This window comes from Ailuropoda melanoleuca, chromosome 4, assembly GCF_002007445.2.
Source record: "Ailuropoda melanoleuca isolate Jingjing chromosome 4, ASM200744v2, whole genome shotgun sequence".
In the NCBI taxonomy this organism is placed as follows: domain Eukaryota; kingdom Metazoa; phylum Chordata; class Mammalia; order Carnivora; family Ursidae; genus Ailuropoda; species Ailuropoda melanoleuca.
The window spans coordinates 142488434-142508242 of record NC_048221.1 but is presented as its reverse complement, the minus strand read 5'-3'; the positions used below and the strand labels follow the sequence as shown (position 1 = coordinate 142508242).

Genomic DNA, 19809 nt, shown 5'->3' with positions numbered 1-19809 from the left:
TTGAGAATTTTTCTTTTCACAAAAGTGATGCTGTAAGTAGCTAATGTATTTTTAATTGCTGAAAGGCGAAGTGAGTGAAGTTCTTAAATTCTGGCAAGTAAGTTAATTGTGTTCTTAAGCAGTCCAAGAAAAAGCATGATTTCTAGGCAGTTGTTACCCCCCGATTGGCCATTGGTCCTGGCGGCAGCGGGACATTCTGATTCAGTAAGTGGGCAGATCAGGGTGAGGCAGCCTCACTGAATCATGCTCATTCAAATGTGCCCCCCAGCCCTCAGCTGAGCTGTCTGACCCGGCCAGTGTGCCCCCACCACTGCCTCCCTGCTCCCTCCTCCCATCCCCCCACCCTCATCCTCCTCCCCGTCCTGGTCCTACTGTGCTCCTCTGTCCCCGCCCATTCCCGCCTTCCTCCTGGGCCACGTGTGTGACCACAAGCCAGCCCTGGCTGGACAGCTCGTGGGGAGCCAGCTTTGGTTCTGTGTCATTGCCGACCTCCTCGCTCCCTTGGGAGGGTGCTTCTGACCTTTTAGGCAGCACTTCTGTGCCCTTCCCACACTGATGCTCACAGAGTCTGTGAAGGTGGGAGGGGAGTTACGGTTTTCATCTAAGACTTTCTGCCGTGGGGCCGACCTCAGGACGCAGAGCTCGGTGTGCAGACACCCTGCTGGGTGAACCATCTGCCAGTCCCCCAGCGAGAGATCTTGCATCTGGACTGCACCCCCAGGCAGGTGGGCAGCGCCTCCCACAGGTCACTTAGAGAGGTGTACAGTGCCCGGACAGTGGCCCGACCGTGGGCAGACCCATGTGTTCGTTCTCTGTGAGCGAGGCCCTCATTGGGCCATGTGGTCTCCTCTGTGCCCTGAAGCTGACCCGTTACCCTCCTGTTCTCCTTCTGTGTCACTTCTGCGTCCATTCTCCTCCCCGAGCCAAGAGTGCTGGCCTGATGCCCTGTGCTCAACAGCCGCAGTGCCAAGACCATGGCCGAGGGCCAGACATGCCTCCGACCTGCACACGCTCACCGCTTGCCCTCTCTTGCAGCCTCCATTCAGCTGTGGCGGTCCCGACTGGGCCGGGTGATGTGCTCCATGGCAAACTGCCTGCTCCTGATGAAGGTACGTCCGTTCTGGAAGGGGATGTCAGCGGAAGTTGCATGGGGCGGCTGGGACCCTGAGGAGGAAGTACCCCACCGTGAGTGTGCGGCTTTGCCCAGGCAGAGAGCTCAGTAGCACACTCTTGGATGACGTTAGTTTATACTGAAAGAAATTTCAGCCGAGCATAGACTTTACATTGTCAAGTTTGATTGTTCAAACGGGTTTCGGTGACTTAATTAAAATCATCATTCATGCGTGTTCTCTCCCCCTCCCCCATTGTTTTCTCTGGATTCCATCCCAGAAAGGTCTCCGTGGAAGGGGGGCTGTTTTCTCTTGTCCTGACCAGGCCTGCTGACGGATGCCCGTGGCGTCCGGAGCCGGGCTTCCCCATGAGACCTGTGTCTCGGGGACCCCCCCCACTCCCAGCCTTCTGGCCCGCGAGGAGGCAGCCCACACAACCAGGAGGCTGAACTCAGGTGTTACTCCTTTGTCTCCTCCAGCCTGTTCTCCTCCGAAGTTGAGAGCAGTGTTGCCCACTCCTCCCTCCTCCGTGAGCCTGCAGCACCACCGCCTGGCTCAGCTGGGGCCCAGGGCAGACTGACCCGCACCCCGCCCGTGGCACTGCCGCAGCTGCGGGGGAGAGGAGGCCAGGGAAAGCCGCCGTGGGAATCGCGTAGCTGCAGACCCCTTCTGGGCGATCATGAGACTGAGACCCTGAATTCCCCACAAGTCAGCCCAAGGTCATTCCTGACCTTTAGCAAAGCAGAGCAGTTTCTTGGGGAGTGAGTCCCATGGTTGCCTCTGGTGCGACAGCCATGTTACACATCCGCCCCTCGCAGCCCTGTGTGTGAGGCCCGTGCCCCGGGCGCGGTGCAGACAGCTTGGCTGCGGGCGTGCATTCCCAGCACGACCCTGCGCCCACTTGGTCAGGGAGAGGACAGTGGTCTGAACCCGCTTTACAGCAACCTGCACTGGGTGTTCACGTGTCTCCCGTCCATGTGGCCACTGTAGGGGTGAGACAGGAGGGCACCGACAGTGACCCTGCGGCACCCTTCCTGTCCCAGAGCCCTAGGCGCCAGCTCTGAAGAGGCTCAGAGCTGTCTTTGAAGCCCCTCCGCTCTGACATTCACGCAGCACCCCCAGCACACGGGGTGAAGGACAGTGTGCGGGGGAGGAGCTCAGAGCGTTCTCCCTGCTGTGTGCGCAGCCGGCGGTTCTGACAAGGTGGCTGCCTGTGTGGTGCCCGCATCCCTCGTGGGTGTGCAGGCCCCGGGTGTGTGTGGGGGCAGCAGGGAGCGTGTTCCCTCCCACCCACAGCCTTGGCAGTGAGCAGATCCCTTCCTAGAGCCAGGGCCCTGTCCGCTCTGCCCCTGCAGACAGGCCATTCTCCCCAACTCTGGAACCCCACGGTCCAGCCTCCCGCCCTGGGGCCACTGCAGCCGCATGGGAAACCCACCAGCTTGTGCAAGGAAAGAGCAGATTGTACGTTCACGGGGCTGACGTTTCATTAATCATGGGGCTGAGACTCCCCAGGAGGGAAGTTACCCGTTCCACTGGTAGATTTTTATTTGCATCGCTAAGACACGTTAATAGAAGATTATGGGATAAAAGTGCTTTTGTTGGTTGTCGCGTGGTGGTAAGATACCATCGAGGACCACGTGTAAGCTTTCTGCCTACTTCGTCAGGACACAAGACAGAGCCTACTTCATGATAAATACAATTCGTTTGAAATTTTCGACTAATCTTCCATTTTTGTGAGTTAAAAAGAGGGAACATTGTGCCATGGAGGCCTAAGTGAGCACATGTGCGCACGTTCTCCGGCCGCATGGGGAACGTGCACGGTGCTGCCACCTGTGCGGCCCTCGTGTGGGCTGTGCTGCTCATGCGTGTGTGGCCGACAGCAAGTTACGTCATCATCCATTCAGTTGTTGTCAATGATGTTTCTGTTACAGCGAAGTGAGTATTGGCTTTTCTTATGATGAGAAATCAACTCGTACGTTTCACCCGCAAATACCCGTAGGATGGGCTGTCAGGCCCAGGGACAGGTGTGCCGTGGCCGTGGAGATGCACCCAGTCCCACGTTTTAAGTGCCACTCCCTTTCCTTAGACCCGTGGCAGTGTTAGGGCGCCACACTGGCCTACAACACGGGTGCGACGCCTGCTGCTTCCATGTGCTGCCCCCTCTCCCGGCCCCACGTGGACATCAGCTAAGGGACCACGCAGCCACGTAAACCAGCTTCTTCCCACTCAGTCATCCACACAAACCTACTGGCTGCAAACAGTTGTAAATGCAGTTTCACGGCCACCAAACCAGTAGCTGCTGCGGGGAGAAGGGTGTGCACTGGGCTAGAATAAGCCTGTCCTGTAAGCAGGTCACTTGTGGTCTGCAGGGGGCTAAACTCTCTCAAAAGAGCTCATTTCAGCCATTTTCCTTTTAAGAGGTCATATTCCCTCCGCTTCCAGTAAGTAAACCATTTCAGGCAATGATAATCCACTTAGGGAAGCTCTGTGACACACTCCCGCTCTGCTTTATTTGATAATAGGCTCTGTGAAACATTCCAGAGCCCGTCCCGGAGGCTGCAGCTGCTCCCGGGCCATCTCCCAGGCCACCTCCCGTCCAGGCGCAGGAGCAGGCCCCATTAGCACTGCTGACCTCGTGATGGCCCCACAGCCGCCGCCTCCCTGTGGTCCGACCTCATGCCGGGAAGCCAGCTTCCCACGTGTGTGGGCCTGCCCTGGTTTATTCTCCCAGGAGAGTCATGCTTGCACAGGTCCGTGGCAAAACAGGTCCATCAGGGATCATTGCTGGGTGTTCTAAAGCTGTCCTTTCATATCAAATTATCTTTGGAAACATTGACTCCTGGCCTCAAATGCTGAAACAGAGCTGTGAGGCAGTGATGTTGGCTTCCGTGGACTTGCACTTCGTGGAAGTGGGCATGTCACTACCCTCCACATCCTGGCTCTGGCTCTCCACGATGCCAGCTAGAGTGAATGACGCACAAGCCAAGATTTGGGGCACACGGGCTGGCACGTGTCAGTGACACTCGAGCGCTAACTGGAACGTCAGACCTGCCTTTTGCTCACTCTGAAATGGCAGTAAGGAGCAGGTGTTCAATTATAGCAGGTGACCTCCCCCTGGAGCTCATGGGGGCATCCTGTGCACTCTCAGCTGGGGCCTCAGCCACCGAGGGGCCCCACACCAGCCACCGAGCAGTGGGAGGCACTGCCTCCCCCACGAGAGGTGCCTCTCCCACACCTGCACATGCATCCTCACGCATACACTCACGCTCAAGCTTGCATCACACTTGCTCACACGTGCTCACGCTTGTGCACACGCTCATGGGCCCGCCTAGTTTCTCATACTTGTGCTTGCACGCGCACACTTGCTCGTGGAGGTGCACACACCCACGTACATGCTTTCTCACGTGTGCTTCCTTGCACTCAACGCGCGCGCCCGAGCCCACACATCCCCCACATTCCCACGCTCTTGCATGTTCACATGCGTGTGCGTGCACACCCACCCTCAGGCTGCACGGCCCTGCCGTGGGCGGCAGTGGCAGCAGGAAGCCGTGGGGGGACAGGCGGGTGCTGTCAGGTCCTCGTGAGCAGCACGCTCGGGATAACGTTGTCTTAATGAGCCTCACTGGGAGGTGCCAGAGTGCAGAGAGTTTTTTCATTCTTTTCCTGCAGAACTGGAATTTTACTTGTCACCTGTCTTTCTGTAGACCAGTCCAATTAGTACACTAGTTAAGTCCAGCCCGGTCTGGCTCAGGCTGCAAATGTGGGGGTGACAAAGTGCGTCTGCTGCTGAATGTCTTGGGGCCGTGCTGTGACTTAGGGAGAACACAACACCGGCCACCGAGCCTGCTCAGTAAATGTCACAGTGATCACTGTGGTTGCGGGGAGCCAGAGTTTGGGGGGGGCACCTGAGACAAGCCGAGGGCCGTGTCCCAGGCGACTCTGGCAAGTGATTTTGTCGCACCAGAGACAGGCAGTTGGCTCCACCTCTTACTGGACGGACAGGGTTTTCATGACTCAGCATCGGCCAAGGGCCCCCCTCGGGCTGGTACTGGGGGGCGGCAGGGGAGTGCAGGCATGGTCAGGCCGTGCTGCTCCCACAGGGCGGCGTGCAGGGTGCTCCGGCGACCGAGTGAGACGCCGGTGGAGGCCGCTGGCAGAGCGCACATGCCACCAAGCTCGGCAGCCAGTGGAGCCTGCTCAGAGCCCCACACACGTGGTTCCGACGCGGCTGGAGCCGCAGGCACCACGTTCCAGCCGCGGGCACGCGCTCCAGCCACGGGCACCACACTCCAGCCGCGGGCACCGGGCTCCAACGTGGCTGGATCGTGTGTCTGCTCTTGCTGCAGTGTTTTGTGCGCTCACTTGTTAAGGACTTTCCTTCAATTTCTAGCATAGAAAACATTTAAGAGATGCTGTTAGTAAATTTGGTTTATGGAATTGGCAGACAGTGACACATAATGAGCTTGTCAGGAAAGAGAGTGCAGGGGAATTCCTGTTGCCGTTTAGGGGGAAGCCCGAGGCCTGTCAGGGAGAGGAAGGCGTCTCCTGACTCGAGTTTCGAACAAAACCCGGAACCCTAGGTGCCCTGTTGTCAGGCGAGCCCGCACACCCCTCGTGGGCCCGGCTTCCGGCGCTGGGTTTCCCGCTTCTGACCAGCCCACGTGCTAACGTGCTGTCTCTTCACGCGAGACTCTGCAGGTGCTTGAGCTGCTAGCTTGGTAAACCGGAGCGTGATCTCTTTAACCCTAGGAAGTTCTTCGGTTTTTCTTCCCGTAGGACTATGTGCTGGCCGTGGATGCTTATCACTCGGTTATCCAGTATCACCCAGAGCAAGAGCCGCAGCTGCTGAGCGGCATCGGCCGCATTTTCCTCCAGGTACATGCCACACGGCGGGTGAGCTATGGCGGGTGGTCTCTGCCGGGGCGGCCTGGGACTCAGCGTTCGTTCTGTAGATAAGAAATAGCACAGAGCAGCACCTGGGGGGCTCCGTCGGTGAAGCGTCTGCCTTCGGCTCAGGTCATGGTCTCGGGGTCCTGGGATCAAGTCCCCTGTTGGGCTCCCTGCTCAGCGGGGAGTCTGCTTCTCCCCCTGTCTGCCACTCCCCATGCTAGTCCTCCATCCCTCTCTCTCTCTCATAAATAAAGTCTTAAAAAAAAAGAGGGAGAGAGAGAAAGAAAGAAAGAAAGAAAGAAAGAAAAAAAAAAAGAAAGAAAGAAAAAGAAAGAAAGCAAGCTCAGAAAATGTTTCACATCAGATGTTTGTTAAAGAGTTAGTTCTTCACAGTGGTTCTGGTTTGACTCTATTGAGTATTAAGTCCCACTGGCTTTGGTGGGATCAGGAAGCCGAATTGCTAAGTGTGAATTTCTGTAGACTTTCATTGGTGAAGCACTAAACAGATTGCTTTAGAAATCATCCTATTGCACTTAGAATAGTGTTGATAAAGCCATGCAGAATCTTCTTTGAACTTGGCTGATAATAGGGTCACTCGCTGCTGTTTCGCTGGCAAGAGCACACAGGGAGTCCAGCGTGAAGCAGTCCCAACAGGGCAGAGCGTGAGGGACAACACCCTCTTGCCAAGACGGCTCTGAAGCCGGGATGCATCTTCCTGGACCGTTTGGTGATGGAGGGATGCACACCCCTCCTCACTTCTGTCTCTCCCAGGACGGCCGTCCCACCTTTGCAGGCTGAGCCTAAGCGGCCTCTGCCCCCAGCCACCCTCCATCTGTAGGGCTTCTGCATGACATCCCTGAGCCGGGGCCAGGGAAAGGAGCATGAGCAAAGGACAGTCCCTGATAATCGGAGAAGGGCCAGACGTCTCTGGAGCACCACTCACCCTGAGCAGGCGCCGTGTGCAGCCGTTCCGCCGTGGGGACTATCAGCCATTTTACAGATTAGCAAGTGGAGGCTTCCCTGTGGTTGAGTGAGCGGCCCAAGGCCTGAGACATGAGCGTACCAGGAGGAACTTGAACAAGGGCTCTCTGAGCCCAGAGCTCAGTTCTCTTCACTGAAGGGGGGCCCTGTCCTCCTACACCCCCAGTCGTCCACATGCATCCCTCCTCCACACCACACGCACATCTATGCACACTCCTCCTGCAACCCCAGTCCATGCACACACACACCCCCCTCCACACCTCACACGCACACACACGTACATCTGCATACACTCCTCGTACCCCCACTCATCCACGCACACACCCCTGCACACCACACACACACACACACACACACACTCACATACTCTCATCTCCTACTCCCCCACCCCCAGCCCATACTGCTCATGGGAAGCAGATGAGACCTGCACTGGGGTCCAAGGACAGCCCAACAGTGAAGGCCAGCTGTGGTCTCTGAGTCCCTCCTGGGGCGCTCAAGGGTGACCTTCACGACCAACAGCACGGATGTTGAACAGTCTGGAGTCTGTCTGTCGTCAGCCCACTAGCGTGGGAGCCGTATCTCCTCCATGCACCCCGGGTGGTCATGGTCATCCCATGAGGTCATTGTGCAGACAGCAAGACAGGTCACACAGAGAGCACGGTGCTGTGCCTGGAATCTGGTAGGACACACTCGGAAACTTCACTTCTGAGTCTGTTTACGCAATCGGAGGACTGTACCCTGGACGTCCGTGTGAGAATCCTGACACATGAAGCAATCTTCGGCGGGAGCCATGGATCCGATAGCGCTGAGGTCCACGTCAGGCTGGGACTTTGGGAGCATTTCCCTGGACACGTTTCTGGCCCCAGGTCGTTGCGGGAAATCTAGACACAATTCCTGGAGAGAAGGGCACAGGCTTCCAGAGCTTTGTTTGACATCCCACCTGGTTTGGGGACAGTGGCAAACCGTGCAAGGGAAGTTCCTCGTTCTCGGGGCTGAAGGAGGAGACGCCTGGTCAGGGATTCTGTCCGAAAGAAGACGGGAAGACAGGAGGCGAAGGACTCACTGAATCCCAGGCAAGTGACCGGGAGACCTAATCACTCGGGAACTCTTTCTTAAATACCTCTCACTGATCCTTGGACTGTTGCCGGACCACAAACTGTCCTAATTCTGTGTTTCTATAAAGGAAATCAAGGTTGCGGTACTTAGGGTCACGACACGCCTCCCCCCTTTCAGCTCCACCCCAGGGACGGCCATCTGGCTTCCTTAAGCGTTTAATGGGTGCTGGGTGTGGCTTGGTTTGGTTGGATAAAAGCTAGAGTTCTGCATTGGGTCCCCATAGGACTTTGAAATTTGTGAATGTGATGGTCCCTATCACTTTACCAGTCACAGCCCAAATGAACGACTTGGGGCCTGCCTTATTGTACCGAAACGTGTGTGTGTGTTACGCTTCATTTATTTACTTAGGAATTTTTATTTTTTATTAAGTTTGTTAGCCCAGTGTACTTCACATACAGTGTAGTATTAATTTCAGGTATAAAACGTAGTGATTCCACACTTCCATACATCACCCGCCGCTCGCCCCAACAAGCACGCTGCTTAGTCTCCATCACCTGTTTCCCCATCCTCCATCCCCTCCCCTCTCAGAGCTCACCCCCCCCCCCCCCCCCCCCCCCCCCCCCCCCCCGCCCCGTGTTCTCTGTCGTTAGCAGTCTGTTTCTCGGTTTGTCTCTCTCTCTCTTTTTTTTCCCCTCTGCTCATTTGTTTTGCTTCTTAAATTCCAGATATGAGTGAAATTCTGTAGTATGTATTTTTCTGACTTATTTCACTTAGCTTATACTCTCTAGCTCCATCCATGTCGTTTCAAATGGCAAGATTCCATTCTTTTTTTATGGTTGAGTACTAGTCCGCTGTCTGTATACATACACACCACATCTTTAACCATTCATCAGTTGATGGGCACTATTGTAGATAACGCTGCTGGAAACATAGGGGTGTGTGTATCCCTTCGAATTAGTGTTTTCATTTTCTTTGGCTAAATACCTAGTAGTGGAATTAATGGGTCATATGGTGTTTCTGTGTTTAATTTTTTCAGGACCCTCCATACTGTTTTCCACAGTGGCTGCACCAGTTTGCGTTCCCACCAGCGGCTCACAAGGGTTCCCCTTTTCCACAACCTGTTGTTTCTTAGGCTGTCGATTTTAGCCACCTGACAGGTGTGAGGTGATATCTTGTTGTGGTTTTGATTTGCATTTCCCTGATGATGGGTGATGTTGACCATCTTTTCAGGTGTCTATTTGGCCATCTGTGTGTCTTCTTTGGAGAAATGTCTGCTCATATCTTCTACCCATTTTTTAATTGGATTATTTGTTTTTTAGGTGTTGCATTCTGTAAGTTCTTTATATATTTTGGATACTAACCCTTTATCAGATATGTCATTTGCAAATATCTTCTCCCATTCAGTAGGCTGTCTTTCAGTTTTGATTGCTTCCTTCACCGTGCAGAAGCTTTTTATTTTGATGTCGTCCCACTGGTTTGTTTTTGCTTTTGCTTCCCTTGCCTCAGGAGACATATCTAGAAAAATGTTGCTACAGCTGATGTCACAGAGGTTATAGTCTCTCTTTAGGATTTTCATGGTTTCAGGTCTCACATTTACGTCTTTAATCCATTTTTTAGTTTATTTTTGTGTATGGTGTGAGAAAGTGGTCCAGTTTCATTCTCCTGAATGTAGCTGTCCAGTGTTCCCAGCACCATTTGTTGAAGAGACTTTTTTCCATTGGATATTCTTTCCTGCTTTGTCAAAGATGAGTTGACCACATAGTTGTGGGTCCATTTCTGGGTTCTCTGTTCTGTTCCATTGATCTATGCGTCTATTTTTGTGCCAGTATTACACTGTTTTGATTATTACAGCTTTGTAATAAAACTTTAAGTCTGGAATTGTAATGCCTCCAGCTTTGCTTTTCTTTTTCAAGATTGCTTTGGCTATTCAGGGTCTTTTGTGGTTCCATACAAATTTTAGGAATGTTCTAACACTGGGGAAAATGCTATTGGTGTTATGATAGGGATTGCATTAAATCTGTAGATTGCTGTAATATAGATGTTTCAACAATACATGTTCTTCCAATCCCTGAGCATGGAATGTCTTTCCATTTCTTGGTGTCACCTTCAATTTCTTTTATCAGTGTTTTCTAGTTTTCAGAGTACAGATCTTTTACCAAAATCTTTGGTTAGGTTTATTCCTAAGTATCTTATTGATTTTGGTGCAGTTGTAAATGGGATTGATTCCTTGATTTCTCTTTCTGTTGCTTCATTATTAGCGTATAGGAGTGCAATAGATTTCTTTTTTTTTAAAGATTTTATTTATTTATTTATTTGACAGAGATAGAGACAGCCAGCGAGAGAGGGAACACAAGCAGGGGGAGTGGGAGAGGAAGAAGCAGGCTCATAGCGGAGGAGCCTGATGTGGGGCTCGATCCCATAACACCAGAATCACGCCCTGAACCGAAGGCAGACGCTTAACCGCTGTGCCACCCAGGAGCCCCCAGAGTGCAACAGATTTCTGTACATTGATTTTAAAGTCCTGGGACTTTACTGAATTTGTCAGTTCTAGTACATTTTTGGTGGAGTTTTTAGGGTTTTCTATATATAGTGTCATGTCATCTGCAAATAGTGAAAGTTTGGCTTCCTCCTTACCAATTTGGATGCCTTTTATTTCTTTCTCTTCTCTGATTGCTGAGGCTAGAACTTCCAGAACTGTGTTGAATACAGTGGTGAGTGGACATCCCTGTCTTGTTCCTGATCTTAGGGGAAAAGCTCTCATTTTTCCCCACTGAGTATGATGTTATCTGTGGTTTTTTCATACATGCCTTTTATTATGTTGAGGGATGTTCCCTCTAAACCTACATTGTTGAGGGTTTTTATCATGAATGGATGTTGTACTTTGTGAAATGCCTTTTCTGCATCTATTGAAATGATCACATGGGTTTTTATCCTTTCTCTTATTGATGTGATGTATCACGTTAATTGATTTGCAAATAGTGAACCACCCTTGCATCCCAGGGGTAAATCCCATCTAATTGTGGTAAATGGATTTTTTAATGTATTGTTGGATTGGGTTTGCTAATATTTTATGAGGATTTTTATATCCATGTTCATCAGGGATACTGGCCTATAGTTCTCTTTTTTGGTGGTGTCTTTATCTGGTTTTGGTATCAGGGTAATGCTGACCTCACAAAATAAATTTGGAAGTTTTCCTTCCTTTCCTATTCTTTGGAATAGTTTGAGAAGAACAGGTATTAACTTTTCTTTATATGTTTCGTAGAATTCTCCTGTGAAGCCATCTGGTCCTGGACTTTTGTTTGTTGGGAGATTTTTGATTACTGATTAAATTTCATTGCTGGAAATTGGATTGTTCAAATTTTGTTTCTTCCAGCTTCGGTTTAATAGTTTATATTTCTAGGGGCGCCTGGGTGGCACAGCGGTTAAGCGTCTGCCTTCGGCTCAGGGCTTGGTCCCGGCGTTATGGGATCGAGCCCCACATTGGGCTCCTCCGCTATGAGCCTGCTTCTTCCTCTCCCGCTCCCCCTGCTTGTGTTCCCTCTCTCACTGGCTGTCTCTGTCTCTGTCGAATGAATAAATAAATAAAATCTTTTAAAAAAAATAGTTTATATTTCTAGGAATTTACCCATTTCTTCTCAGTTGTCCAATTTGTTAGCATATAATTTTTCATAATATTTTCTTATAATTGTTTGTATTTCTGTGCTGTTGGTTGTTAGTTCTTCTCTCTCATTAGTGATTTTGTTTATTTGACTCTTTCTTTTTTTTTTTTGAGTCAGGCTAGAGGTTTATCTGTTTTGTTAATCTCTTCAAAGAACCAGCTCCTGGGTTCATCGATCTGTTTTATTGGGTTTGTTTGGTATTTTTGGTGTTTTGTTTTGTTTTGTTTTAGTTTCTTTTTTAAGATTATTTATTTATTTAGGCCACAAAACAAGTTTGAGAGAGAGCACGAGCAGGGGGAGGAGCTGAGCAGGGAGCCTGTGCAGGGCTCAACTCCAGGACCCTGAGATCATGACCTGAGCGGAAGGCAGACACTTAACTGACTGAGCCACCCAGGCGCCCCGTGGTTTTTTTTAGTTTCTGTATCATTTATTTCTGCCCTAATCTTTATAATTTCCTTCCTTCTGCTAGTTTTGGGTTTTGTTTATTTTTTTTCTACCTCTTTTAGGTGTAAGGTTAGGTTGTTTGAGATTTTTCTTGCTTCTTGAGGTGGGCCTGTACTGCAGATTTTTCTTACGGTCTGCTTCTAGTTTTACAGCATTGTGGCCAGAAAAAGTGCAGTCTTCTTGAATTTGCTGAGACTTGTTTTGTGGCCTAATATGTGATCTATCTGGGGACTGTTTTGTGTGCACTTGAAAAGAATGTGCATTCTGCGGCTTTAGGATGGGATGTGCTGAATATATCTGTTAGATCCATCTGGTCCAGTGTGTCATTTAAAGCCACTGTTTTCTTATTGACTCTGTTCAGATGATTTGTCCATTGATGTAAGTGGGGTGTTAAAGTCCCTACTATTTTTGTTATTATCATCAGTGAGTTTCTTTATGTTTGTTATTACGTGTTCTATATATTTGGGTGCTCCCATACTGGGCGCATAAATATTTACAATTTTTCTATCTTTTTGGACTGTCCCCATTATTATCATATAGTGTCCTCCCTTTGTCTCTCTCTCTCTTCTAAAGTCTATCCTGTCTTACAGAAGCATTGCTGTCCTGGCTTTCTTTAGACATCAATTTGCATGATAAATGTTTTCCATCCCCTCACTTTGAATCTTCAAGCATCTTTAGGTACAAAATGAATCCTTGTAGGCAGTATGTGGATAGGTCTTTTTTTTTTTTTTTAGATTTTATTTATTTGACAGAGAGACAGCCAGCAAGAGAGGGAACACAAGCAGGGGGAGTGGGAGAGGAAGAAGCAGGCCCCCAGCGGAGCAGGGAGCCCGATGCGGGACTCGATCACGCCCTGAGCGGAAGGCAGATGCTTAATGACTGAACCACCCACACGCCCCCCCCTTTTTTTTTTAATGCGCTCTGTCACCCATTGTTTTTCGGTTGGAGCATTAAATCCAGGTACATTCAAAGTAATTTTTGATAGATTTGTACTTATTGCCATTTTGTTACTTGTGTGGTTGTGTAGTTTTTCTCTGATCCTTTTTCTCTCTTTCATGGTTCGATGGCTTTCTTTAGTGATATACTTGGATTCTTTTCTCTTTATTCTTTGCATATCTTTTACTGGTTTTTGAGTTGTGGTCACCATTGTTTGTATATAGCGTCTTCTGCATATGGCCGCCTACGTTATGTTGGTGTTTGCTGCAGTTTGAGCCCATGCTCTCCTCCTTCCCCCACCTCGGTTTCTGGTATATGGGATCATATTTTACATCCTTTTATTTTGTGAACCCCTTGACTGACTTTTATAGATATACTTATTTTAACTGCTTATGTGTTTCCTACTTTTCTTGCTGTCACTTCTGGTCTCTTCTTTCCACTCAAAGAGTCCCCTGTAATATTTCTTGTAGGACTTGTTCAGTGGCCATGAATTCCTTTAGTTTTTGTTTGTCTGGGAAGGTCTTTACTTCTCCTTCTATTCTGCGCAGGGGCCATGCTAATCTTCTCTGTATTGTTCCAGCTTTAATTTTTTTGATTATGTCCCATTAGCCACTATAATACATCATTAGCTGTTGGTGTAGTGGTCAGGGATTCACTGTTACGTGTCACACCCAGTGCCCATCCCAGCACGTGCGTCAGTGCCCATCTCCAGTACAGTGCATGTGCTGCTGAAGAGAGCGCCCTTCCGTCCTGACTGATACACTTGCTGGATAGAGTGTTCTTGGCTGCAGATTCGTCCCTTTCGGCACTTTGAATGTATCATCCCGCTGTCCCTTCTAGCTTGGAAAGTTTCTGCTGCAAAATAGCCTCGTCTTCCATCTTGCTGCCAGTTCCGTCACTGCTTTTTGCCATTTTAATTACTGCGTGTCTGGTGTGGCCCTCCTTGCGTGGACTTTGCTGGGAATTCTCTGTGCCTCCTGCATGTGAGTGTCTGTTTCCTTCCCTGGATTAGGGAAGTTTTCAGCTGTTATTTCAAGTAAATGTTCTGCCACCTTTTCGCTCTCCTCTTCTTCTGGGATCCATGTAACGCAACTGTTATTACACTCAATGGAGTCACTGAGTTCCCGAAGTCTCTTCTCCCGTTTTGCATAATCTTTTTTTCTGTCACTTGCTCAGCTTGATTACTTCCCGTTACTCTGTCTTCCAGGTCATTAACTCACTCCTTTGCTTCCTCTAGCCTGCTATTTATTCCATCGAGTGTATTTTTAATTTCATTTATTGTGTTCATCTCTGATTGGTTCTTCTTTACTCTGTGTTAAGGGTCTCACTGACGTCCTCCACTCTTTTCTCAAGGCCAATGAGTATCTTTGCGATCATCACATTCTTTGTAAGGCATACTAATCCCCATCTTGCCTAGATCTCTTGCTCCAATCTTGTCCTGTTCTTTCATCGGCAACATACTCCTGTCTCCTTATTTTGCCTCCCTCTGTCTGTGTTAGGAAGGTCAGCTATGTCTCCTGCCGTCAAAGGAGCGGGCGGGTTGCATGCTTTTAATGAGGTGGCCCTGGTCCTCTTCCATAGAGGACGCACAGCTGCTGCAGAGACCAGGCTGGCCAGGGCCACTCCGCAAAGCACCCACCGGCAGGGGCGCGGTGCGACAGGCTGTGCACACCAGTCCTTCCACAGGGCGTGGCGGCCACCCTGAAGTGTGTACAGGCATGTGGGAGGAGGTGCGGGGGAGGGCGGTTTTAATAGGGTGTGTGCATCTTCCCACGGAGGTCAGGAGATGCCTTGTTGGCAAGGTTTGTGCCGGTCCCCTGCAGGAGGGGACCTGTCGCACCTGAAGTGGGCCCAGCTGGAGGGGTCTGGGCGCGGTGCAGGCGGGTTAGGCGTGAATGCAGGTGGTTGCGTGGCTGTGCTGGGGGCAGGGGAGGGCATGGTGCCCACCAGCTCCCCTTTTCCTGCAGAAGTCCCTCGGGCACTCTCCCTCCCTTCTGCCCCAGGCAATTTTCAAACTGCTGCTTCTATCTAGACCTCATGGGCTGTGTGCTGTGCTGTCCCTTTGAGGGCAGGGACCCAGCTTCCGGTCACCTCTGGGCTCTCCCAGAGCCGAGCCGGCTGGTTTTTAAAGTTCCAGGCTTTAAGTCCTGCTGGTTGTAAGAACTCACAGAATTCGGCCCCTCTGATTTTCAGAGCCAGATGCCCTGGGGATTTGTCTGGCCCACGTGGAGTCCCTGTGTGATCATCTGTTTCTCACCCCTCCCCGCACCCACGGCCCCCGGGGGTCTAAGTCCCTCCCCCAGCTCTGTCCTTCCGGCTCTTCGATGTGCCGTCTCCTGGGTTGTCTGCATTGGTGTGTTATCCAGCTGGGTCCATGGGACCGGGTGAGCTTAGGGTCCCACTCCGCTCTCTGAAAGTCCTTTAATGTTTTACTTAGTGCCACGGTTCCTTTCAAAAGGTACAAATTAAAAATTAAGACTTAATAAGGCATGTAATTAACTTCATTCCTGACCTACGGGTGTTGACCATCCCCTGTATCCTGGTGATTAGTGATGTTACCAGGGTTTCCCCACCTGCTACAAACAAACAGTCGTCTTAGCCTAGCCTGTCAGGCAGCTGTACGTGTACACGTACGCTTATTACTCCTTTTGTTACCTGAACTAAGCAACTTTGTCAAAACAGATCGGAGACATAAAAACAGCTGAGAAGTATTTTCAAGATGTGGAGAAAGTAACGCAGAAATTGGATGGACTACAAGGCAAGATAATGGTTTTAATGAACAGGTAAACCTGTTAAGACTGTATTTTCTCCAATCTCCCGAGAGCACAGACTACCCAGTAAAGCCCGTATGGAAGGCGTTCCTGCCCCGCACCCCACGCCCGACACTGAAGTCCGTCACCGCCCCATGCGCCCACTGGTGTCTCCTTGAACTCAGTCACCTTTCAGTCTCAGCGGATTTTAAAATGTTCTCCCCTTGTTTTTCAAAGCACTGTTTATATTGCCGTTTTCCATTCTCTCTAGCCCTGCAGCGGCTTTTACGCCCATTTTCATGTCCGCAGGAGTCACACACACCGTGTGGGCCTGGGTGGGGGTGGAGGGTTATTAAATGGAGCCCGTGCCTGGGGCAGAGCTCACACCACCGCAGAAAGCTACCGTCGCGCAGGAAGTCACTTAAGCCAGAGGTCATAACTTCACCTGACGAGTGCTGGATTTGCCAGCCAGGGCGCGTGATGCGGTTCATTCTGCTGCAGCGCCCCTGTCTGTGCCGTTGACCCCCCTGCCTGGGTAACTGCCCCACCTGTCCTTTATGTTCCAGAGCATTCCTTCACCTCGGTCAGAATAACTTTGCAGAAGCCCACAGATTCTTCACAGAAATCCTCAGGATTGACCCAACAAATGCCGTGGTAAGGCCTGCAGGAGCCAGGAGCTGACACTGGGGGCCTGTCCGGCGTCCACGGGCATCCATCCCAGGGGGCAGCGGGTGGGAGGGGTCTCCAGCAGGGCCAGCCTCAGCTGCTCCCACCGCCCCGCGCACGGGACGCGACCCCCGAGCCGGCTGCCGGCTGCCGGGTCCGATCCGTGCGTGTCCTCTTCTGCAGGCCAACAACAACGCCGCCGTGTGTCTGCTCTACCTGGGCAAGCTCAAGGAGTCCCTGCGGCAGCTGGAGGCCATGGTGCAGCAGGCCCCCCAGCACTACCTGCATGAGAGTGTGCTCTTCAACCTGACCACCATGTACGAGCTGGAGTCCTCCCGCAGCGCGCAGAAGAAGCAGTCGCTGCTCGAGGCGGTCGCCGGCAAGGAGGGGGACAGCTTCAACACCCAGTGCCTCAAGCTGGCATAGGACGCCGGCCTTCTCGAGCCACTGGGATCCCTGTAAATGTTGTACACTGCAGCTGATGCGTGAACACAGCTGATGGATCCAATAAAATCTTGCACGCCGGCCGGGGCGCAGTCGTCTTCATCACGACCCCCGCGGAGGCCCAGACTGTTCCGGCAGGTTGTCAGACTGCAGCGGGCTCCATGCCCACTGCTCTGCCGGGGCTTGGGGGTCGGGGCGAACGTGCTCTGCGTGCTCTGCGGCTGGTGGGCGTGGGCAGCAGTGGCCCAGACGCGGCACCGGGTCCCCCTTGTTTATTCTTGGAAGCCGAGCTGCTTCATCTAGTAATTCTGAATGTCCTCCGAGAAAAGCTGAAAAGCATGAACGATTCTCACTCTAAATCCTCTAGTACATCCGGGCATAAAGGCAGAGAAACACCAGACTGCCCTGCACCCTCTCTCTCCTTCCCTCCTCTCACCTCCCAGAACTAAACGCGGCGTCGCTCTTATCTCATTCCTTGTGAGCTGACGCCACGCCCCTTGGACAGGCCCGGCGACGGGTGACGGAACCCCCTGTCTGTGGTCTGTACATCGCAGGGGGAGAGAGAAGCTTCTGCACGGTACGGCCGAGGGGGAACATTGCAAGTGTGCGAGCGGGTGGGCTCGGAGGTACTTGTGACCCAGGCACACGCAGGTGTATGTGTTCTTCCATCCTGAATGTCAGGCATTTGCTTTGGTATTTACAGAGTATAGGGGAGGAGTTTGCTCCTCTCCCCTGCTAGGTTCTTTGGTGGGTCTAATAAGCAAAGTGACTTCTTAAGACAGATCAGCAGGAGAAAAGTGTCATTACGTACGTACGAGGGACCCCTGAGAATAGGAGAACCGAGGACAAGCCAGGCAGTTGAGGCTTCTGTGCCCTCCTGAGCTGAGGAAGGAGCTCGGGGCCTGGAGCTTCGGTGGGAGAGGAGGGCGATTCACAGAACGTTGCCCCACTGTACAGGTAAGCCGTTCCGATCAAAGTATAGAGCTGGAAAGTGCTCCCCCTCTGAGCAAGGCCCCCATCCAGACCCTTCTAAGTAGTGAAGGGAGAGGTAAACGTTTTCCTTGAATCTGCTGCACCCTGACTGTCTTTAGCTCCAACTACCCACTTACTAAAGCAGCATATCCTCCCCCCACCTCAGCCCTACCTTTGAAATCTCCGGGAAGTTCTGCACCCCAGACTGCGCTGGCGGGTGGCCGCTCACTGACCTTGTGTCCTGGTCCTAATGGTCGGTTCCGTTAAGCAGTGCGTCTCATTTCAGGAGGCAGCTATGCAGGAGGGCTCCCGAGTTAGGCCCGGGTGCGAGTAACCAGGTGTTGGATAAGAGGCCTTCCTGTGGGGACAGAGGGAAATGAGGCTGAGTCACCGGAGCAGGCCGCCGTCCCCGTTTCTGAGCTCCGGAGCTTGGAGCCTCTTCGGGTGCAGTGGAGCCAGGTGGTGGGAATCGGACGGATGCTGGCGAGCATTCTGAGTGGCCCACGCAGCAGCGGCACAAAGACTGTGCACACGGACGCTGGGGTGGCTTCCCCGGAGTGTGCGCTGGGGGCCCAGCTCTGGCTTGCACGGCCACAGGGGAAGGGCAGTTTCAGTTCTCAACAATTCCAAGTGAAAAGGGCAGGTGGGAACTGGAAACATCAGTTTGGAGAATTGCAGCCAAATATAGGAGGAAAATAGAAGAATTTTGAACCCAGTCCAGTTTACAGGTAGAAAACCAAACCTCACAGCCCGTGAGCAGCACCGGAATCCGCTGTCCACGAAGGCGTATCACTGAAACACAGATTTCTGTGCAGCCGCCCTGCTTCCATCAAAGACAACCCTAGCAAGACTAGACCTGCTTTCCAATTCAGTCTGGTAAACCCAGCCTGGTTATTTACAGAAATGAGGAAGAGCAGTGCTTACCATATAGGCTCTATTAAGTCTGCTTTGCTGGAACTTTCCATAAGGAGTGTCAGATGAACGTCAAAAGCCTCTCCAGGCTAAGAAGCCACACCAAGGACCTGCCGTCAGACTCTGCCTGCAATACATACAGATTTACGTGAATTATTCTCTTCTCAAGGTCCCAGAATATCCTGACGTTCCAGGGCCTACCAGGAAGGACCCTTCCTTGCTCACCAGGCCCAGCTGCCGGGAACCCTGTAAGCGAGGGGCCAGGCTGATGTTCCCCCAGGGTCTTTACCGGCTCCATAAAGTCAGCCTTAGTTCCTGGAAGCTGATCACGTGAGTCTGTACATTGCTCTCAAAGAGGACCTGGTAAGATAACCAACGTTCCGGTCGTGTCCTGTTGCGAGAACAGATTCTTCATGCACTCGTGCTCATACGTTGCCTCTAGAATGAGAAGACTAAGTTGGCAGATTCTGGAGGGATCAAGTAGGGAGAAAAATTGTTTCATCTTTGTTCAGAAAGGTGTATCTTAAATCGTTGATACCTTAAGAGACGAGGGTTTCCTTAGATCTGGAAAAACAAAATAGGCAGTGTTTCAAAGCAGAAGTCACGGAATTCTAGTTCTTCTCCTAAGTTCATGCGGTCCCGCCTAACACTTGTGCCGCTTGAATCCATGTTCCATTAGTTCTAGAAAGTCTTACCCAGCTCACATTTCCAATTGTAGGATTCCCAGAAGCCAGTCCTTGTCAGAGTCCTTTCCTTGATGCTCCCTGAAGGGGAGGTGCCTTTGCAGGAAGACTGTGGCCGAGCATCACCGTGAAGCAAGACCGGTCTGTGACCGACGAGTCTGACTTACACTGCCCATTGTGTCCACTTTAATGGAACGGACAAAGCAAGTTACTTATTTCTGTACGTTTTAAGATAACTGGAATTATGACCAACATTATCCAGGACACACGAGGTTTCCAGGAATTTCATGTAATTTGTACATTTACG

General features: G+C 51.3%; 1 protein-coding gene and 1 pseudogene across 5 annotated transcripts in view; one reads left to right on the top strand and one right to left on the bottom strand.

Annotated features, from left to right (window-relative positions):
* TRAPPC12 (trafficking protein particle complex 12) overlaps positions 1-19523 on the top strand; it is a 79831-nt gene extending 60308 nt beyond the window's left edge. Inside the window, exons 8-12 of one of the 5 annotated variants that reach the window (XM_002929306.4) lie at positions 1036-1109; positions 5886-5984; positions 15758-15858; positions 16392-16479; positions 16675-17016. In XM_002929306.4, the coding sequence (XP_002929352.2) occupies positions 1036-1109; positions 5886-5984; positions 15758-15858; positions 16392-16479; positions 16675-16917 (605 nt within the window). In that variant the 3' untranslated portion in view covers positions 16918-17016. The other 4 variants (XR_004625132.1, XM_034659970.1, XM_034659972.1 and 1 more) reach the window with 4 other exon arrangements.
* On the bottom strand, positions 13590-13684 carry LOC117802113 (annotated as a pseudogene).
* Positions 19524-19809: the final 286 nt, after the last annotated feature.